General features: G+C 37.7%; 1 protein-coding gene across 2 annotated transcripts in view; it reads right to left on the reverse strand.

Moving 5' to 3' along the window:
• NBAS (NBAS subunit of NRZ tethering complex) overlaps window positions 1-23,172 on the reverse strand; it is a 414,675-nt gene that overhangs the window by 42,711 nt on the left and 348,792 nt on the right. For both annotated transcript variants that reach the window (XM_038006212.2, XM_038006211.2), the window contains exons 46-48: window positions 20,908-21,110; window positions 18,788-18,877; window positions 7,368-7,563 (exon numbers count right to left, since the gene is read on the reverse strand). In XM_038006212.2, coding sequence (XP_037862140.2) covers window positions 7,368-7,563; window positions 18,788-18,877; window positions 20,908-21,110 — 489 coding nt within the window. The remainder of the gene's footprint in view (window positions 1-7,367; window positions 7,564-18,787; window positions 18,878-20,907; window positions 21,111-23,172) is intronic.

The raw sequence follows: 23,172 nt of genomic DNA on the forward strand, positions 1-23,172 counted from the left end.
AGGAACCCTCATGCACTATTGGTTGGAATATAAATTAGTACAAAAACTATGGAGAACAGTTTAGAAGTTCCTCACAAAACTAAAAATAGAGCTACCATATGATCCAGCAATCTCTTTGTTGGGTATATACCCCAAAGAAAAGAAATCAGTATATCAAAGAGATAGCTGCACTCCCATGTCTATTGCAACACTGTTCACAACAGCCAAAATTTGGAAGCTACGTAAGTGTCCATTAACAGATGAATGGATAAAGAAAGTGTGGTACATACACACAATGGAGTACTACTCAGCTATAAAAGAATGAGATCCTAAGATATGCAACAATCAGATGGAACTGGAGGTCATAATGGTAAGCAAAATAAGCTAGGCACAGAAAGACAAACTTCACATGTTTTCACTTATTTATGGGAGCTAAATATTAAAATTATTGAACTCATGCAGATTAAGGCTATGAAGAAAGGATGCTTGTGTGAAGGGGATAAACAGAGCCTCCCTATATCTCCACTTCCATCTTCCAAAAAGCGTTGTTCAGAATTAAAACACACTAATGACTTCCCTGAAATTAGTGTAATTTGCCACAAAACTGGATTCTCCTCCTGCATGTGCTAATAAGTTGAGCAGCACCACTTCTTCCTGGTAACTTAAGCAAAAATCAGAGGCAAAATAAGCTCTTTTCTAAGCCCCATATCTAAGCAGACACCAAGTCCATGTATACTAATGCTTTAAACTCTCTTTTCTACCTTCTTGTTTGTTCGCAGCTAGTACCAAGTTCAGGGCCAGTCCAGAAAATAAGACCACTGCTTTTGTCTTCCAACTGGCATCCCTCCAGCCAGACCTTTCCAGTCCATTGTTCATGCAGCGGTCAGAGGGTTTCTCCCTAAACACAGATCTGATCATGTTGCTTCCCTGGCCACACCCTTCTGTGTTGCCTGAGCAGCACAGAAGTCAAACCTAAGCACGATACTTGTGACCCGCCCCGGATCTGGTCTGCTTCCTTCCACTTTCTTTTCTTGGTGGCTGTTGTCTTCACACCGTACATCAGCTGGGCTGAACTCAGTTTAAGTATCACCCCTTCAGAACAGTGAGCCTTTGGTCACTGCTTCCAGACAGTGGCTGCGTGCCCTCCTTTGACCCCTGTGTACTGTGCAGACTTTTATCACAGTGTCTGATATGGTTTGGCTGTGTCCCCACCCAAATCTCATCTTGAATTGTAGTTCCCATAATCCCCACGTGTGGTGGGAGGGACCTGGTGGGAGGTAACTGAAGCATGTGGGGAGTTTCCCCTATGCTATTCTCGTGATAGTAAGTTCCCACGAGGTCTGATGGTTTCATAGGGACTTTCTCCTTCGCTCAGTTCTCATTCTTCTCTTTCCTACTGCCATCTGAAGAAGGACCTGTTTGCTTCCCCTTCTGCCATGATTATAAGTTTCCTGAGGCCTCCCCAGCCCTGCAGAATTGTGAGTCAATTAAACCTCTTTCCTTTATAAACTACCCAGTTGTAGGCAGCTCTTTATAGCAGCATGAGAACAAACCAATACAGTATCTAAACCCTTTAGGGTATCTACTTCTTTGCTGATAGATCTATGTTCTCCACTGGTGTAGAGGTCCTTCACCAATTAGGTCCATTTACTGGGACCAGAATTAGAGCTTTATAGGTATTAGCCTATTTAATTCTTACAACAATTGTATTGTATTATTATTTCCATTTTTTAGACAAGGAAATTGAGGTTATGAGAGATTTACTAACTTTTCCAAGCTCACAGAGCTAGTGACTGGTGGCCAAAAAGCCCAAACATTTTACTACCAATTGCCTTGTGTATTTTTCTGTCCCTAGAGTGTAGTACAGTGCATGTCAAATGACATATGCTTGAAGAATATTTGGTGAATATTTCACATATATTGCCCTGTTCAAACAACAGTTATTAGGCACAGCATTTTTCAATATTTGAATTAAGCAGCAGTTAACATACACAGTATTATGTATTGAGACAGTGACAAATGTAAAAGATAAAGCAATGCTTTGTATTCTCTTTCAAACCCCTGATTTCTCATCTCTAATCAAATTTAATCCATGTAAAGTCACAGTGGGAAGGGGAAAAGGCTATGCTTTATTTGGTCCAAGGCTATTCAAATATTAGTGCTGTATATTTCCCTGGCAAATAGGAAGAAGTGTAGTACAGGGCCAAGAATATAGGTTTTAGAATCAGACAGAACTGGGTTTGAGTTCCATGTATCACCTTAAATTGGTCATGTGACCTCATTTAAAACAGAGAGGCTGGTTAACTACTTTGCAACACAGTTTTAAAGATTAGCATGCACATAGTACACAATCCAGGGTTCCTTCTTTTGCCCCCAGTGATGCCAATGGCCAGAGGGCAAATATTGAAAGGAAAGAACCATTGTTCATAAGGAGAAACTCTCAACATCTCCAAGTATTTGCAGGTCCAATTAAAATGGATGCTCTGTCAACTTTAATTATTTTAGGAAAAAGGACACAAGGAGTTATATCCTAACATTTCAAATCTCTTGCTCATATTGGGACAAACGTGCTGTGACATGAGAAGCAACTGGCTGGTCAGAAATCACTGTCAGCGAATTATGGCAAGCTAATAAAAATCAAACAAAAGTGCTTGGCCACTCTGTAAGGAGATCTTCCCATTATTCCAAGCAAATCATTTTGCTTGCGTATCAGGGGAAAGCGGCATGGTCTAATCCTTCATCATTAATGGCAAGAACATCAGACTGAAAGTCAGGAGTCCTGGCCCTGCCATTTTAAGGGTGACCTTGGACAAGTTTTTAAAGATTTGATATTCATTTATTCAACAAATATTTATTGAGTGTGAGATCCCTGTTCTCATGGAATTTATATTCTAATGGAAGAAGAAAGAGTTCGTATAATAAATAGACAAACAAGGACAGGCAGGAAGGAGTCAGCAGACACTGGTGAGTGATTTGTGGAGAATTAAGACAGCAATAAAACAGACTGTGACTGAGGTGGTTAACTTAGGCTGTACAGTCATTGTAGAAAAGGAAACATTTAAGCGAAAATATGGGGAAGGCAGTACTCCTTTCTGGACTTCTGTATCTTTTTCTGTAAAATATGACTGCTGAACTGGGATGCTTCTGAAAGTCTCTTCTAGTTCTAGGAATCTGTGATTTCACGGCTATTGGGGATATATGATACGGATGTGGGCACATATATTTTTAACTTCAAATATTATCCTATATTTGGTTAAGTAAATCATGACAGTGAGTCTTAGCTTTGAAGACATTTAAGGTAACAGTAAGTTATTTGTAAGGATCTAAATGTAACTTGGCATACTGGACTTTTGTTGCTGTTCTCTGAGCTCTGAGAGGGAAGGGCATATTTTACTAAAAATTTGGAAATACAGTCAAACTGATTTCTGAAAAGAAGGGTTAATATGTCCTTGCACATTTCAAAGTAGGCAAAATACATGCATTTGTAATGAGGTTAGAAATTGTCTCAAACTAATTCTTCTGGTGATCACTTACAACCACAAATTCAGATATATTGAAATTTTAAAAGGTAAAACTAAGCCACATGTTCTTTTTTACATAAAAATGGGAAAAAAGTTTGAGGTGATAAGGTATGGGATTTTTTTTAAAGGAAATAACCGTATTTTGCCCCATATTTTTCATGCACCAGTTAGCTAGAAAATTACAAAAGCTGAAAAACTCAGATAAGCCATACCACGAGGATTAACACAACACATTCATCCCCTCCCCCCTGCCCCCATGTCCCTCTCTTTTTCCCTCCCACCCCAAGCTGGGGCATATTTCTGGAATGGAAATAAAAGCCTCTCAAACTGTTGAAAAATGAGGGTCTCTGAATTTTTAATTCTGTTAACTAATCATTAGAAAACTAGAAATTACTGTCTCTCTGAGAACCGGTGAGGTAGCAAGAACCAGAGACTGTGTTTAATTTTGCAGGAGCTGGCTGGTTTCCCAGCAACACACTGATTTGTGGGGCCACTACTTTGGGCACCTCGAGGATAATTAAATATCAAGTCTCTCTGAAGTATGCAAAGTCTGCCTAAGAGAGATAGCAGCCACACTGAAGGTACCAGTCCCACATTTTTTGGTAATTGAACATTGCAATATCATTATCTATTCTTATCCTTATGCTGTAAGAACTCGTCTCTATCCTTAATATCACCCAAAGTATCTCTGAGAATGAAGAAGGGGATAGAGAGAAAATGGAAAAAACGAGAGCGTATACAGTCAACCCTCGGGGATCTTCTAGGTATTTGGGATATGGAGATGAAGAGTGCAGTTTAATGTATGTGAGAGAAATGATGAGGGAAGCACAATATCCTCTATCTCCTCTAGTTCAAGCTTCCATTTCATATACTGAGCCGGCAAACACATAGATGAAGAATCTTCCCCCAAATTATAAAACTAGTGGTAGAGGGAGGATGGACACATACACAAGTATCTGTCCACTAGTGCCGTGATCTTTCTACTACTCTAGTGAAAGGTAACACAATTTTTGAAAAACAATAATTTAAGAGACAATTTAAACTACGGGCATAGTTTTGTAACATACCAGAAGTTGTTGGTGTTTCCATTCTAAATGCAATTTTTCTGCATTCATTCACCCAGTAATGAGAGGTTATTTACAATTATAAGTCATATTCTGCCATCAAAAGCACCTGTCCTTCAAAATAGATTTCCATGAGTAATGCCAGACAGACACTTTTAATTTCTAAAGGAGGAGGGAGACACTCACTGATTTACTTCTTGGAGAAGACTCTAGATGAGTAGCATCATTAAGCCAGTGTGACTTTCTTATTTGTACTACCAAATATTTAACAAATCCATATCATTACCTACCAAGAACAGGGAAAATGCTCTTACATAAGGGGAAAGCATAGAGGAGAGAAAATAAAAAGAATGAGGAGGATATGAGATGACTTGTATTAGAGTCATTCAGAGACTCTTAGAAGAGATTTCCTAGAGGGCCTTAAAAAGATCGCACCACCACAGAAGAAATATTGGCGAAGTGCAGTTACACATGGATTTGGCAAATGAGACAAAATAGTTTGCACTCACAACAATAAAGTCAGGTCAGTTTAGAAAAGCGCTTGAGAAAAAAATCTTAATTACAAGCCAAATATCCTTAAGTTCTGGTTTTGGAAAAAGTTAGGCTATCAAGGAACTAAAATCTCAAAAAAATTCAGAAATCCTTGAACTCATATAAAAGTTACAACTTGTTTCTTGAGTAATTAGAACATTGAGAAAAGCTTAAAAGAAGAAATAGCAATGATACTTATTTACGAAGAGCTCGGGTTCAAATATCAAAGTGTATGTTCTAGTGTTTCAACATGTCAGATAATATGGACATTTTCCCCTTTTCCCAACTTGTACACTGTTTCCTAGTATCTTTAGAATATTAGGAATCTGACACAACATAAAGCAAGGCTCTAACCAGAGAAATCAGCCTCATTATCCTGACAGGAAGGTGAAACTAACTGAAGTTGAGAACTTGAAAAGTGAAGGTGTGAGGAAAGTACATAACTGTAGTCACGTTCATTTGCTTCAGGACCAGAATCAGAACCTAAAGTTCTACATAGCAAAACTAATGTGACCTATTTTAGGGTTTACCCCAGGGATGCCACAAGAACCTTCGTGTTTGCTGAAAACAAGTACATCTCTAACTTCTACGCCCCGTACCTGGAACAGAGCTCACGGCCTATTGCCTTCATGTTCCTAGCCTGCTCTTGAAAAAAAACTGCAAGTGGCTTCCTCAACTAATACAAGGCAAAATGTTGAGACTGAACATGTTAAGGTAACAGTGAGTCAGAGAGAGTATGATTCTGACATTCACGACTTTTTAACTACAATCCACTTCAGTGATTTGACAAGAGTAGAGAATCTTTGATAGGTCTATCTTTTTTGAATCTCAGTTTCTCTAACTCTGAAGAGCAAACAATAGTATTGATCTCTTCATCTCACAGAGGAAATAAGACTGTATCTGATAATGATTACAAAGATATTCTGTGATGAGCCCCAAGATATTCTTAAAATCTGAATCATTTTTTAAAAGAAATTTATTGTTCTTTGGATGTAGTAATAACCATATAAATTATAAACCTGCTTTATAATTAGATGGTAGAATGAGTTGGAGTTAGACTTCTAGGAAACTCTTTTGCAATGGGGATTATCTGGGAAGTCCTAGTTGCTAACACTTATTGACATGATGGCCTAACCCTGCTCGCTAAAGCACATGATTAAGGTTACTGACTCCTGGACCCTATGGCCTCAGGGTGCATCAATTTAGAATTTAAGCCAAACTTCAACAGCCACCATATTTCTTTGATTTAGGAATTAGTATTCTTATTTATTCAATCAATAAGGATTCAAACTCTAAGTATGTGCACAGGATACTTAGGGTCAAAAAATGGTAAATATATCCTCTAGGGCTTCCGCTTTCATGGTGGTGGGAAAACAAAACTTTTAACAGTAATTAATAATGATAACAATTATAAATAATTAAGGCTCAAATATATGGAATTCAAGGTTCCATTAAGTTTGCAATGGTTAGAGAAGGTTCTAGAGAGAAGATGGATTGAGTGAGTCTTGAAGTACAGTATGGAGAAAATAAGATCTTGTGTCTCTGCTACATTACATCCTTCTAAATATAGGGAGAAGGGACAGCATTTTAGTACCTGGGCAAAGCACGAAGGAAATGAATTAGCTAAACTGTTCACCATATTTCCATTCAGATCTGCATTTTTCCTGGGCAAGAGTAAGCCACCATAATTAACTGATACTGTGAACCATCCTATCTCCTATTAAGAGAAAAATAATGTACACGTGTTTCTACATGTAATCTACCATGCATACGCACGTTCAAGCATATGGAAAAATAAAAACTAACTTTGTTGCACATATTCAACTACTAAATAACTGACTGATAAATATATTGGAAAGTCTGCATTACCAAGAAGATTATCCAGTTGACAGTTGTTTAAAGAAATGAAGAACTGACCTCCAATTATTGTTTTTTTTTTTCCTTTTGAGATGGAGTCTTGCTCTGTTGCCCAGGCTGGAGTGCAGTGGTGCGATCTTGCCCATTGCAGTCTCTGCCTCCCAGGTTTAAGTGATTCTCCTGCCTCAGCCTCCCGAGTAGCTGGGACTACAGGTATGTGCCACCACGCCCGGATAATTTTTGTAGTTTTAGTAGAGATGGGGTTTTGTCACGTGGGCCAGGCTGGTCTTGAACTCCTGGCCTCAGGTGATCCTCCCACCTTGGCCTCCCAAAATGCTGGGATTACAGGCGTGAGCAACCGCATCTGGCCTAATTATTGTTAGTAAGAAAAATAATCATTCAGACACTCCCTTACCTGTTTCTGGGGCCAGGAGGCTTTGAGAATGGCTTCAGTTCTAAAGAAGATGAGGAGCTTGCTGTCCTCCTCAGTCAGGTGAAATGATTGCCCCAAAATCTGCAGCACGTGAATGCGGGGCCGCACCGGCCAGGCGTCATCAGCACAGAAAGGCCGCAGCCACTCCAGCAGGTCCTCAGGTGAAACCAGCTCCTCACTGCAGGGCAAAATCCAGAGGTATCTGTAAACTCCTAAGCCTTTTATTTTCCCCCTTCCAGTAATCAAATGTGGTCACTGACCTAACACTTGTTTGTTGGATGACAAATGCTGGCTTACAGCAGGTATTTAAAACCTATGTAAAATGAATGTAATTTTTAAACAGCATCATATTAAAATGAGTTCTATAAAGCAGATAAATATCCTTGGCTAGTTTGTTTCAAAATGTAGTAAGTAGTAAGGCTTATTTCTGTTAGTGATACCAACAGCGCAAGGCTGCATTGTAGTCATTTTATATATCTGATTACTCGTTGACAATAATTAAGCAAAGTAGGTATCGTAAGTTACTCTTTACAGCTGAACCAACGAACTTCAGGGAAGTGACATAACATGCTCACACAAATGTATAATAGTGCTGTATGACCCCAAAGCTCCAGTTCTTTCTACCATTTTCCCCAGATGATTAGAATTTCAATATGCCATTAGAGGATCAAATTTTATACTACTCTAAAAGTGAAGTATGAATGCTTGGTTATTATAGGACTGTGAAGTTTAAAATGATTCAGAAAAGGGGACAACAAAGTTTGTACAACATTCCATCTACTACTGGAATCTCTTTTCTTGTAACCCCAAATGAATATCTTATTTGATTATGTCAATGGATTATTTATCCATAACTCTTAAGGGGTTATCCATAGAGAAGACTCACTCCCACATGGGCCTGGAGATCCCATGCTAAAGCACTGAATTATACAGGTTTTGTTGTAGCCAGATCCTTATAAGGCTTTTAGCTATAAATCACCTAGACTGAGTCCCGGTCTAACTTACCTTAAATCAAATTCCATGCCCTAATAAGATTACAAGACTTTTTTTTTTTTTTAACTTCTGAGAAGAATAAAATTCTGCAATGCCACTGAGTATGTCTTTCAGTATGTATTATTTCATATACTTGTCAAATATGATCTTATGGCAATTTAAAAGAATTATTTGTATTTCAGAATAAATGAAACTACAAAATTTTGTGGATAATTGGTTTACGAATTTCGTAAATTCAGCAACTCGGTTGTTAATTTTACCTATAAGACTTCTGAATATTTATCAGAAATGGAAACAATTCAGGTGCAAAAATAGAATACTACACCTATTTCTGGTGAACTTTTTGCAAAGTGAACAGACAGTACAGTGTAATGAGTGTAATGCAAAGACCATTTAAAAAAAAAAAATCTGATGGACCTAACTGAATCCTGGCTGCAGACTTTCCTAAGAACTCTAGATAAAATCATGAATGTTATCCTTCCCAGGTTATAGTGACACAGATAAAGGTCCCAAGAGTGTGTCACCCGGAGTCTGTGAAACCAAGATAACATATGCAAAGCACCTAGCGAATTATGTGGCACAGAGGAAGTACTTAATAAATAGTAACCATCATTGTCATAATAACGACCATCACCATAATTATCGGCATCATCAAAGCGCTATCGTTTGTGCTTAATGATACAGAGATAAAAATTATATGGTCTCTGCCTTCAAAGAAATAATAATACCATGGAACAGCAAGACTTTACAAGTGACTATTATCCAAATTATTAATATAAATGTGAACAACTCTTCTGGATGAAGAGGGAATAGAACCAGGAAAGGCTTCAGAGAGGACATGGCATCTGAACAGGATAACAAAGGATAATTAGAATGTATATAAATGGAAGTGTGGGAAAATATAATCCAGACAGAGAACAGCAAGAAAAAAACAGCAAAAGATTTCAAAGGACAAAGAATGTTCCGGGAGAGATTAAAGCACAGACGTGTGGGTGGTAAATTAGAGGAGAGAGAGCTAAGGAAGGATAGGCTTTCTCACCTAGGTAACCAAGAGACTGAAAACAAGGCTGAAAAGGCGGTGCAGTTTAACTCTTTTACAGCACAGGCTCTGGAGGTATTAGGCCCAGACTCAGTGCCCACATTTGCCACTTCCTGACAATGTTACTTTGACCAAGAAGTCACTCAATAGATCAGAGCCTCAGTTTCCTTATTCGTATATTGGAGATGGATAACAACACCTTCCTCATGGGGTTGTTGAGAAATTAAACAGAAACATAAAATAATAAATGCAAGGCATGTAATACAATGTCTGGCATATAACTAAGTGCTTCAATTAAAAGCAACCATTATTATTAAGGACATCTGATCTTTTTTGCATGAAATGGGAATGATAGACGATTTGTGAGCAGTGAAACATCAAAATCATGTTATCGATTAGAAAAATGTATGGGCTGGGGCAGACTAAGGCACTTGTGATGAAGACATGAAGCTGTCTAATTCAGGAAGAAAGTAATTTAAAGTCCATTTCTGATTATAAGTCCTAATAGTTTCACATAAAATGAAGTTGATTTTTTTTGCCCTTTCACCCAAGTGCCAAGAAGAGATAAGTAGGAAAAGCTAGAATGTGACGAAGCTGTTGTCATGAAGACAAGCTGGAAGTTATAATAATAACCAAAGCCCCCAATATGGTGAATAAGAATGAAAATAGTATTAAAAATAACTTCTGAAGGTTTACTATGTACCATCAATTATATCACTCATCATAACTATCCTTTTCTTATATACTGTTATCATCTCCAATTTGTAGATGAGGTAACAATCTCAGATTTAAGAATCTGACGATGGCATTTTGAACTGAATGATATCAAAATTTTAAAAAAGATCAAAATAATTTGTCCAACGTCACACAGTAAGTAGTGGCATGAATATTTGAACTTGGACAATCTGACTGCCTTGTCAATTACTACACAATGCTACTGAACCAAACGGGCATATTCCAGAACAGTGTGGCAGTGGATTAAAATTACTCAGCTATGATGAGATAGAGAAGGATTATTACTCTAATATTTGTCAAGTTATTAAATCAAATTAGTTCCTTTTACATTAGAACTTACTGTGCAGCTAATAACATTTGACAGTTTAGAGGAACATGCTCTCATTTTGTGTTGATAGTTCAAACATACAATAAAATTAGGAGAAGTCCTTCCTAAAATAGAAGCATTGTGTTCCAGAAGAACCATGTTGTAGATGTGCTTCACTATTACTGGTGCTCAACAAAACTACACAGAAATGAAAGGCAGCTCTTTAGAAAAAGCTTCCAAGGACATTGACTAGACACTATCTCCTGAAGATTTTAGCTTCAAAATTGCTTACATTTTGATTTCAAATTGAGTTCTTAAAATTCATAGTCATTCTTATGGTTCAGTAAATATAAAAACAGATACACACAAACATATGCATAGGGAAACAGAGAGGAAGAACCGTGATGAAATGTTAACTGGCAAATCAAGGGGAAGAGCATGTCGGTATTTTTTTTAATCTGTGTAATTTTTCTGAGGGTTTTAAATTTTTCAAGATAAACAGGTAAAAAATAGCAATTATAACTTTCATAATGTAAAAACTAGAATAGGAAGAAGGAAAGTGATTCCATTTCTCATCTTTTATGAAAGCAAGGATAGGATTTAATGAGCTTAAAAATTTAAAAAGAACATCATTATTTCAAAACATATTTACTATATTATAAGGGTAATACAAATGATTTTAAAAAGTCATAAAATACACTTTGGGAGGCTGAGGCCGACAGACCACGAGGTCTGGAGATCGAGACCATCCTGGCCAACATGGTGAAACCCCGTCTCTACTAAAAATACAAAAATTAGCTGGGTGTGGTGGCACATGCCTGTAATCCTGGCTCACTCGGGAGGCTGAGGCAGGAGAATTGCTTGAACCAGGGAGTCAGAGGTTGCAGTGAGCCGAGATCGCGCCACTGCACTCCAGCCTGGTGACACAGCAAGACTCCGTCTCAAAAAAAAAAAAAAAAAAAAGTCATAAAATAGATAAAAAAGAGAAAATCTCTCATAGTTTCACTACAAACATGTAGGGAATTGTTTCCACCTTTTTCCCTATAATGAGGATTGGGGATGGGATATTATACTGCAAATAATAATTTAGTACACTATTTTTAAAAATTAGATGATAAAGGAAACACACACAGAATCAGTTTTGGTCCAAAGAAGTCATGTGCAATACATACACAGCTCTATTAACAGAAAAGAACAACAGCAGCGACAGTGACAACAAAACTATGTTCATTGAATGACTAATTTGAGACTGTGTTACTCTGAGGTGGCATGAGTGTTCACCTGGCATTTCCCTATTATGTAAAGTAGCATGGAAAGACATTCACAAATGTGCAAAGGAATGGAAGGGAAATGTCAAGCAAACAAAGGAAATTATTGAATCAAAGCAAGAAGACAGATTTTTAAGCATATAAATAAGCGAATCCTCAGTAAGAGAGTTTTCAGGTTCTGCATGGCATACACAAAGATAACCCAAACTTAAATTCAAATAGTTAAGGTACATTAAAGGAGATGGTAACTATAAAAGCATTTTATAAATCTTGATGCACTAATGAAAATAAAATATTCTTATATGAGAATGCAAGAAAGCAAGACTACATTCAAGCAAGCAAAACACATACATTTGAGATTTCTTTTAAATATAAATGTCATAGAATTTGAATACGTGAAGGAACATTAGGTCTCTTCCACACTGAAAGTAAACTGGCAACCAGATTTTGTGACTGGTTTGCATAGCAGATGCCAATATTTCAAAATTAAGGAATTTCAGAGACACATACACAGAGTCAGGATGTTCCAGCTCCTGTTTAAAAACTGGATGATAGGAAAACAGTAGCAAAAACAGGCTGTGGCCAAGGCAGCAGCTGCCTCCTTTAGACAAGGAGCTCTCTAGTTCATCCCAGGCTCTCCCACTGCCTACCTCGTCTGAAGCCCAGTAGAAGGAGGGAGGGGTATATACAAGTGAGCTAACAGTGAGGGACATAAACATTCATTCCCTGTAGGTCCCATGCGTCCATTAATGAACTGACCCACATACTATGCACACTTTCTTCACTAAATATGGAGTGGGTGGGGCAGACATTTCCCAGGATAATGTCTTCTATTTACCAGCTCCCATGAAACAATCAGGGGGAACTGGCAAGGAATAAGAAATAACTGCAAATAAATCAATGCATAAATGGTCCTGGAGTAATATAAAAAGGGTGACTTTAGGAAAATCATAACCATGTTATATTAAAAGAAAAATGCCTGGAAAGGTAAGGATGTTGGTATGCACACAATTCCAATCTCAAAGCTTGACTCCTGATAAATACAGATAATCTCCTTGTGGCTGCTCTCAAACAAACGCCAACCCAGAGTATCTTCCTGGGTTCCTGGAGAACTGTAAGCATAGTTAAAAAATAAAACAGAGTATCTTCCTGGGCTTCACTTCTCAGTGAAAGCGGGGACACACCTTGCTGTAACATGGCAGAGTGGATACTCATAAATATGGCCCGAAGTGATCCAGAAATACTGCGGTAACAGAGTGGATCCACCATCCTGGGTTGTGACCACGGCTTTCAGGAGGGCTCAACCTCACAGGACATAAGGCCTCACGAACTGCAGGTGCTCAGAGAACACTGGGTGATTTACTTTGCCTCACAGAGCAGGAAGAGGGAAAAAAAATCAGATTCAATTTGCTCTAGGTGGGCCGTTCTTTCTTCTGTTTTTTTTTTTTTCTTTGTTTTCACTTTAAAAATAATGTGAAATTTCTAGATAACAGCAAAGAGTTTAATAAAGTCTGAATTATGTGACATTGTTCAATATTTATATGAAACTTTAAGGCAGCTGAAGCTGACTGTGAAGTAGCAATTTAAATAATCAACGACCCTCCCCGCCCCCCCGCCAAACTCAATAGTTTTGAAGTAAATCTTTCTTCTTTTTTTGAATATTGCACAGAGGAATTTTGCGTTAATTACCTGTTATCTGAGTGAATTTAATGCTATAAATCCTTTTGAGAATGACAAATATACTGGCTCATGCTTGTGAGACATTCTTGTTAGGAAGTTTTTTAAAGCTAGATGAAGGCGAGAAGTAGAAAGGGAAATAAGGCAAAGGCAGAGAGAAGCATGTCAAAGAGACAAGAAAGGTAAGACCTTGCTACTCGAAGTTCTTCCATGGACTGGGTATCACTTGGGAGTTGGCTACAAATGGAGAATTTCAGGCCCCAACCAGACCTACTCAATCAAAATCTGTATTTTAATAAGATCTCTAGGCAATTCCTATGCAGAATTAAGTGTGAGAAGCACTGCTTTACTTTCCTCTGCTGGCTCTTTAATGTCAAAAGGAGGTGATATGGTGAGAGAAATGCATACCTCTCTGAGCTTCATTTCCTAATCTGTAAAATGCACATGACAATTTCTGTATGATAAGGTTGTTCTGAGGACTAAGTGAGTTACTGAATAGCGCCTTTCCAAAGTCTTGGCATAGAGGAATTAGATGTTCATTAGTATTTTTTTGTTTCCTTGTTTTTAAAATATTTGACAGCAGTATTTTCTTATTTCCAGGTGTAACAGATATATGGCTATATGCTCTTAGAACACTCTTAGTATTGAAATTTTTTTTTTAAAACTTACTTTTGTTAAGCAAACAAATTCTTAACACAAACTAGAAATTGATATTTTATTCCTGAAATATGATGTTACAAATACACACAAATAATAAGAGACAGCACACACATTTATGAATTTCTTTTATGAAAGAAATTTCATATGCACAAATAATTAATTCCTTTGTCCTATCTTTAATTGTAGATGTTATGAAAGGTCTTTGGCATGATTTAAAATCCTTAAGACACTCAACTCTCATATCTAGAGGCAAGAACGTGGTTAAACTGAAAAGAAAGCCATCTGTACAGGTGGCCTGTCTAGGTGTTATAATTTTAAGTTACTTAAAATTAGCACAGATAAAAGAAGAGGAAAAGAGAGCTTTCTGGGTGAGGTAGGAGCTGCAGTGAAAGAGCAAATGATTCTAACACTTTTTTGTGGCATCTTCAGGATTTTCTACATAGATGATCATGCTGTGTGCAAACAGGGACAATCTGACTTCCTCCTTTCCCATTTGGATGCCTTTTACTTCTTTCTCTTGTCTTATTGCTCTGAATAGAACTTGTAGTGTCATGTGTTGAATAAAGTGGTGAAAATGGGCATCCCTGTCTTGTTCCAAACCTTGGAGGAAAAACTTCCAATTTTTTCTCATTAAGTATGATGTTAGCTATGGGTTTGACACAGGGAAAACAGAATGGAGGTTCCCCTAAAAGTTGAAAATAGGACTACCATTGATGCAGCAATCCCATTCCTGAGTATATATTCAAAGGGATGACATCAGTATGTTGAAGAAACTTCTGCACACTCATGTTTATTGCAGTGCTATTCATAATCACCAAGATATGAAACCAACCTAAATGCCCATCTAAAGATTAACGGATGAAGAAAATGTGGTATATATAAATACCATTCAGCCACAAAACAGTGACATCCTGTCATGTGCAGTAACACGGATGAACCTGGAGGACATTATGTTAAGTGAGATGAGCCAGGCACAGAGACAAATACCACAAGATCTCACTCATATGTGGAATCTAAAAACGTTGATGTCATGGAAGTGAGAGCAGATTGGTGGTTTCCGGGGAGCAGAGTGTGGGGTACTAGAAGATGGTCAATAGGCACAAACTTACAGTTGGGCAGGAAGAATAAGTTTTGGTGTCTTATTTATATAGTAGGATGAATTAGAGCAAATACTAATGTATTAAATATTTCAAGATTGCTAGAAGAATCTGAATATTGTCACCACAAAGAAATGATAAATGGTTAAAGTGATGGATATGGTAATTATACCAATTTTATCATTATGCTATGTATACATTCATTGAAACGTTACAAGTCGGGTGTGGTGGCTCACGCCTATAATCCCAGCACTTTGTGAGGCCAAGGCGGGCAGATCACCTGAAGTCAGGAGTTCAAGATCAGCCTGGCCAACATGGTGAAACCCCCCCGTCTCTACTAAAAACACAAAAATTATTCAGGCATGGTGGTGGGCACTTGTAATCCCAGCTACTCGGGAGGCTGAGGCAGGAGAATCACTTGAACCTGGGGGGCAGAGGTTGCAGTGAGCTGAGATACCACCACTGCATTCCAGCCTGGGCAATACTGCAAGACTCTGTCTCCAAAAAAAGAAAAAAAAAAAAAAAAAAGAACATTACATTGTACCACATAAACGTGTACAATTATTACGTGTCAATTATACAATATAAAAATTTAAATGTAAAAGAAGCAAATAATATTTGCGCCAACATAAAAAGAAAAAGAGGACATGTGGGCTGGGTGTGGTGGCTCACTCCTGTAATCCCAACAATTTGGGAGGCCGAGGCGGGTGGATAACCTGAGGTTAGGAGTTCGAGACCAGCCTTCCCAACATGGCAAAACCCCGTCTCTACTAAGAATACAAAAATTAGCTGGACATGGTGGCAGGCACCTGTAATTCCAGCTACTCAGGAGGCTGAGGCAGGAGAATTGTTTGAACCAGGGAGGTGGAGGTTGCAGTGAGCTGAGATTGCGCCACTGCACTCCAGCCTGGGCAACAAGAGCAAAACTCCATGTAAAAAAAAAAAAAAAGAGGACATGTGAATAATGGCATAAATTGCTTAAAAATTAACCACAAAATCAAATATTTCGTGGTGGCCATCAACACACATCCTCAAATTCTTACTTTTTTATGCAATCTCCCTGCCAGGGATATTGTGGGATAGTATATACCTAACCCAAGAGCATGTAATGCGCCTGTGTGTGTGACATCTGAAGATGTGTATGAGTGAGGCTACTGTCAAAACAGACACTATGGAGGGTAGTGGATGTCCAGGTTATGAGTTTGGGACCAAGGGAGGCATGGTATGTCAATAAGAGAAAGGGTGAGGGGCACATAAGGCCTGGCACGGGCTCCTGGAGGTTAGGCTGTCATGTCAGGTCAAGGAATGAATAACTTGAGAGCATTACTTTCAAAAACCAGAATAACCATATCACTGCAAAGACCCTCCTTGGAACTACCCGGAAAACATAAACCGTCTCCCTTCCATGATTCTGCCAGGCACATTATTGGGAAGGGAAACCCAAACAAAGGGTGTCAGGTTTGACTGTGTAGATTCAAAAAATACTTGCCAAAATAAAAGTTATGGCTTTGTCTTTCTTCTTATTTTTTAGGCAAAAAAAAAAAAAAAAAAAAAAAAAAAAAAAATTTCCCTGAATTTTTTTTTTGTTAAGAAGGCTTTGTTCTTCTGTGTCCCTAGAATAAAAAGTAAGATCTTTTTCTGCTCCTCCACTCCCTAATGTCTTTTTTCAAACCTTAAAAAATAGTCTGTATTAGAGTGAGTCTCAAATTGGATTCTTCTGTATACGTGGCTAGAAATTCACTAAGAAGGAACGCTGCCTTTTAATATTCTTGAGATGTCCCAGTGGGACAAGACGAAGAAGCCCCATTGAAAGGGGCCTAAAACAGTACCTGTTAAGACCCTTGCATCTTGGGAGGCCAGGATCCAGAGTCAGCCTAGCCTGAGAGAAGCTGCGCTGCTGACAGCAGCTCCCTGGGAGCTGATGGCTGAGAACTCACTGACAAGCTGGGAATGAGACAGCAGCAGTGAGATGGGCCCTGGAAGGAGGGTAAGTGTTTCCCATGTAGTGTCTCTGCCTACTCTGCTCCCTGCTGCATGTGCAGTTGCTCAGGCAGCTTCCTCAGCCTGGAATACCATCATCTATCTCCTCCAAACAGACTCCTCTTTCACTGACCAGCTCTGTGTCACCCTTTGTGTATCCTGCCCTAACCACTCCCTCCACTCTGCCTTCCATACAGCGCTTCCCATTCCATAGCACAGTGACGATGGCTACAGGCCAGATCTCCCCCGCAGGACTGTGAGCTCCCTGGGGTTAGAGGTTATTTCTTATCCACATGACCCCTTTGTGACTTCACACAGAGCACAGCACACAGTACACCCCATGAATCATTAATTTCTTTTTAAAATGGGGGGCCTAAATTAGCCACTGCTACAGCGACTTTCCTATCTGAAGAACTGTAAGCAAAGGGGTTCAGAAACACTGTGCAAGGTAAAAAGCACAGCAAGTAGAAGCCCCTGCTTGCAATGTTTTTCCATCTTCACCTACATAGCTCATTCTGTTTTCTGTCACTCAAACCTTGCGCACAAAGCAACGCAGGGAAATAGACTATGAAAGCATCGGCATCTGAGTACTTCATTATCATTTAGAGCCAGGGTGGAATCCGGGTTCTATTTCCCAGCTCTATAACTCTGGGCAAGTCAACTCCTCTCTCTGAGCTTTTCTTTTAGGTCCTCCTCTGAAAATGGCAACAACATATCCAGCCATTAGAAATAATAATCACAATAATCATTAAATCTACAAAGATCAATGGAAAGTCTTACAATAGCAAATAAATAAGAGAATACAAAAGCTTATACATTTAAATTGAAACTATATAGAAAGATATCTGTACCTGAACAATAACTGGTAGGTAACATGCAAATAAAAATGTTATCAAATGGAACTATGGGGAGTTTTCTGAAACCTGTCTTCATTATATTCGATCACATTTTCAATTAAAGAAAGAAAATTGGGGAGAGGTCTTATACAGCTGACATGGATATTAGGCATTGTAAAGACCTTTGTGAATTTCAAGGACATGCATAACCGTTCATTTGTGGCTGCTCTTTTTCTTATCAATATCATTGTATCTGAATGAAAAATTCTTTCTAAAAATAGCATCAGAGATCTATACATCTTTCTAGGCTTATAAAGCCTGTATACTTTGAGTCCTAAAACAAGGCAGACTTTAATTTATGCAAAGTTTTTTTTTTTTTTTTTTTAAAGAACATATATACTCACCCTAGGAATTTCCATACTTAATCAATACAGTTAATGTGTTGGAGACGAGAATCCCTTATCTTGTAGGAAGCTCAGAGCAGTTTCTGCCCTGACAGAATGATTATGATGATTATTATCTCTAATGGCTGTGAAGGAGGCAAGAGAAAATAATGCTCTCCATGGCAAGCAGGACCTAGAGCTGGTGGGGTCAGCACAGAGCTAAGAACACCAAGTCTCCAGGTGCAGAGCCATTCCTTTCCCAGTTCTTCTGAGGAAGAACTGAGCCGCAGGTCCTCGGTTCTTCTTTCAGAAAACACCTAAAAATGTGGCTTAGTCTTGGAAGCCTCATATATATGGATACTAACGGCAATTCTAATACTCTGAGGAAAGCCAGTTAATGAAGATGCACATACTGTTCTAGTCTTACCCCTTGTCCATACTGGCGTGGACAGCTGCAACAACATCTTCCAGGACCTTCAGTGGGTCCCTTGGCCCACCAAGGTCAGCACTGCCACCACTGTGAAAAGAGAGAGAAACTGATTCAGAAAAGGATCACTCCAGTCTCAGAAATAAACTTGGTATTCACACGCTTAAATGAACCTGGTTGAATTTTGGCATGGTATACTACCTCCCCATAGTCATTTGTGCTATGTGGTATCTACAAATGTACCAAGCCCTACACTAGGTGCTAATGAAACATTTTCTGCCCTTAAGGGGCTCAGTCTAATATATGCATGTTTTCCTATCAAGAGAATAACACAATCTACTCGCACTGTGTCATTTGAAAAACATTCATTGAACATCAACTGTATGAGCTACTTTCAGCATTAAAAGTAATAATGATTTACATCCTCCAGTTGAAGTTTTTTTTTTTAAAAGAAAGCACTAATATTTACTTGCTACTAATAAGTACCAGGCAATGATAAACAGTTCACATATATTCTGCCACTATTAAACGCAACATCCTATGAGACAAGTACTATTATTATGCCCATTTTACAGATGTTATGTGTAGAACTCTAGTGAATCCTCAAAATGCAACAGAGGAAAAATATATTTTCAATGAGTTTTTCTAATAATTTAATGATATAAATCAACTGTTAGATTCGGTTCCTTTCATGTCTTTGTTATTTCGTGTCTACTACATTTTATTAACTTCCTAAAAGGTAAATGTCATGAACATTGTCAATAAAAATTTATTTTCCTTAGAAACAGAAGTAGCTGAATTCCTTAAGTTCTCTTTTCCTTCTATTGCTGCAAGATTTAATTAACATTTATTGAATGTCTTCTGTGTGCCAAGTATACCATTTATTGGATCAGAACCAAATCTGTAGTGGTAGAATTGGATGCAGAAAAAGAGAAGTATAATTTATGTCAAAAATTTATAAACACAAAACTATTCTATCATATTTTAATTATTCATGAAAATGGGCAATTTTAAGAAATAAACTAAATTCATCAAAACACTAATTTTTCAAAATGCGTATTTTTGTGAGCTTCATCTAAAACTTGGTTTAAGAAATAAAAAAAAGATAACCATAAACCAAAAGGTACAAAATGTGGCCAACAAATATCTGTCATCATTTGAAAGAGGACATTGGTTCATACAACCAACATCAAAAAATCCTAATAAGCAAACAATAAAACTAAGCTTTATTAATTTGAAATTTGTTCTTCTAAAAAAAAGTTATGAAATTCTATATATATCCCTATACATAAAATTAATGGATACCTCAGAGCATTAAGGTAAAAACTGTATGAGGCTGCGGTAATTAAACTGATAAAGGCTCATTTGATTTCAGTTCAGCTGCAGAAAACTGACATGCATTTAATCAAAAAGTTCCTCAAGAGAAATACAGAATTAAAAAGAATGCTTAAAAGGAGAATAAATTAAACATAACTAAATCTTTTAGCCTAATTGCATTATTCACAGAAAGTACTTGATGCCTCATTATTTTCTTAGCTTCACTTTTGCCTCTTTTCTAATCCTCTTGGATGCATTCCTACAAAGGCACCCGCATGTCGACACAAAGCAAGAATTTCTCAATTGTCGGTTTTGTGCCATTAATTGCAGGTAAATAATGTCTAAAGACACTTTACAGATGTCTAACTTCATCAGTGTATGATTAACCTTGTCTTGTGTTTTTCAAAAGAACCTTCTGGGAACCATTTTCCTACTACTACAAAGAATGGGAATTAGAAATGGTTAAGATCTGAAAAACCATATTGAAGTCACAGGATAGTCTGAAACTTACTTACCTGTGTCAAATGCCATTTTGGCCTTTCCCTTATTTCAAGAAAACATTGTAAAACGGGGTCCAACCAGAAATTACATAGCTTAAGATGTTATACACAGTACCAACAATGAACCATTTTCATGGTCTCCATTCTGAAGACATAAGACTATGAGAACTCTAAAAATAATCTCTCACTTTTGTAAAGTCCTTCAAAACTTATAAAATGCTTTTACATACAGGATGATAGCTTAGCACCATCACTGACAAAGTGTCACCCTAGTTTTTCCACAATGATCACTTTGTAGCTTACCTCAATGCAGAAATTATTTTCATGATTGCACTCTGCACTATATCCTTGGGTGAGATGTCAAGAGGGCCAACTGCCACCTCTAGCAGCTGCTGAATCATTGCTAGAGGCTGACCATCTAAACAAATAGCCACGGCTTCATCATGAAGTTTCTCTTTTTCTGATCGGGACAGATCATAGAGGTGACTGTATTTTCGCAGTGTTTCCTGTAAAGACATGGTAATCAACACTTAAACAGAAATTAAATGTATCTACATGCACAAAGTGAAACATATTTAGATCCTGGAACCAAATACATGACAAGGAGCAACACCATACCAAAGCGCATGTATTAGTTATTAAAAGCTTAGGCTCAAGGATCACCCACATTTGAGTGCAAATTCTGGCTTTACCATTTATTAGTTAGTGGGCCTTTGTGATCTCAAATTTCAACATCTGTAAAATGAGGATGAGGAAAATAGGGTCGTGTGAATAGAGGGTGTTGGAACATTAACTGAGATAATATAAAAATCAGTTCTTTAGCACTTCGGAAATAAAGTAATGCTCAGTAAGTATGAGCTTTTCTATTATTATTATCACTAATGCGCTACAACCACATAATAATCTATTGAACTACAACTATGTAATCCCAGGTATTATACATATGGTATCTAAATTAATACTTGTAAAAACCCTGCAAGTATTTTTAAATTAGCTCCATGTTATCAAAAAGGAAACTAAAGACCAAGGAGATTGAGTAACATGACGAAAGTCACATGGCTACCAATTAGCAGAGCTAAGATTAGATCCCAAGTCTACTCCCCTGCCCTAGGCCACACTGCCTGCCTCTCCAATGTTGTAACAAATAATTTAAGAAATAAGAGGCAAGCTATTGTTTTTTGGCATACCAAATACAGTCACTTAACGATGATAACTGTTTCCAGATTCTTTATTGTTTCCCTTGTAATCCTGAATATACTGTTTAGTCTTTGAAACCAACCATGAGAAAAATCTGAATATTAACTGAATATTTGATGATATTAAAGAATGTCTATTAATTTCTTTGCTAGTGATCATGTTATAGTGGTTATTTTAAAGTATCTTTTAGAGATAGATAGGGAGGTATTTATGAATAAAATGAGAAGATGACTGAGATTTGCTTCACAATCCACAAGAGCAAGGGAAGGGAAGGCAGCAGTATGCATTAAGAGGGGGCATGGTTTGATAATTGTTGAAGCTGGGAGTTGGGCACATGAAGTTTCATTTTACTGTTCTGCCCGCTGTGAAATTCTCTATTTCAGAAAAATCCCTATGAGTTAAGCAGGGCAATTCCTAGTAACCTCACCTAAGAGGAGAGGGAACTGAGGCTCTGTGGGACGAAAGCCTTTAACTTTGTTTAAATTAACCTTCGTGAGGATATAAGATTTTTTTGTACTGGGTATATAATTAAGGATGTTAAAATGAAGGTCTGAACTATAAAAGGGATAAATGCATGGGGTTGAAGGTTATTTCCAGTTTTTGCTATACATGGTGCCTTAATAAAATTAACTAATATCTAATTTAGGAACCTCAAGAGTTTCCTATTATGGACCATCCAGAGTCTGACTGAATGGCACTCATAAGTAGCTATATGGTACGTTTACATCACATCTTAGATGAAACAAACATGTTTTTTTATCAATAATCCCCTTAAATCCCCCAATTAACTATTCTAGGTATTGGAAGACAATACTTGTGGCTGGGTGAAGTGGCTCAGACCTGGAAGGCCAAGGTGGGCAAACAGCTTGAGCCCAGGACTTTGAGACCAGCCTGGGCAACATGCGAAACTCTGTCCCTACAAAAAATGCAAAAAATTAGTTGGGTGTGGTAGCACACACCTGTAGTCCCAGCTACTCAGGAGGCTGAGGTGGGAGGATTGCTTGAGCCCAGGAGGTAGAGGCTGCAGGGAGTGAGCCTGAGCAACAGAGTGAGACCTTGTCAAAAAAAAAAAAAAAAAGGTAATACTTGTTCCAAAGAGAGTCATGCCAATTCTCTGGGTTTTAATATAATATATTAAAAAATAATATAAATTTAAAAATAATTTTAAATGTGTTTATTTAAAAATGAGTACTTTAAAAATTTATAGTAAGTATAAACCACTTTTCCCTGAAGATTGTAATTTTACTCTAGTTCTCATAATTATGAACTGTAGTACTGAAAATGTCAGTAGGATAAAACCAAGATTGGTAAAGCCAATTTGTTCCCTGCAAAGGCTTCTATACTGTTCATACCATTATTTAACATTATTCA

The sequence above is a fragment of the Chlorocebus sabaeus genome, chromosome 14, assembly GCF_047675955.1.
Source record: "Chlorocebus sabaeus isolate Y175 chromosome 14, mChlSab1.0.hap1, whole genome shotgun sequence".
Taxonomy (NCBI): domain Eukaryota; kingdom Metazoa; phylum Chordata; class Mammalia; order Primates; family Cercopithecidae; genus Chlorocebus; species Chlorocebus sabaeus.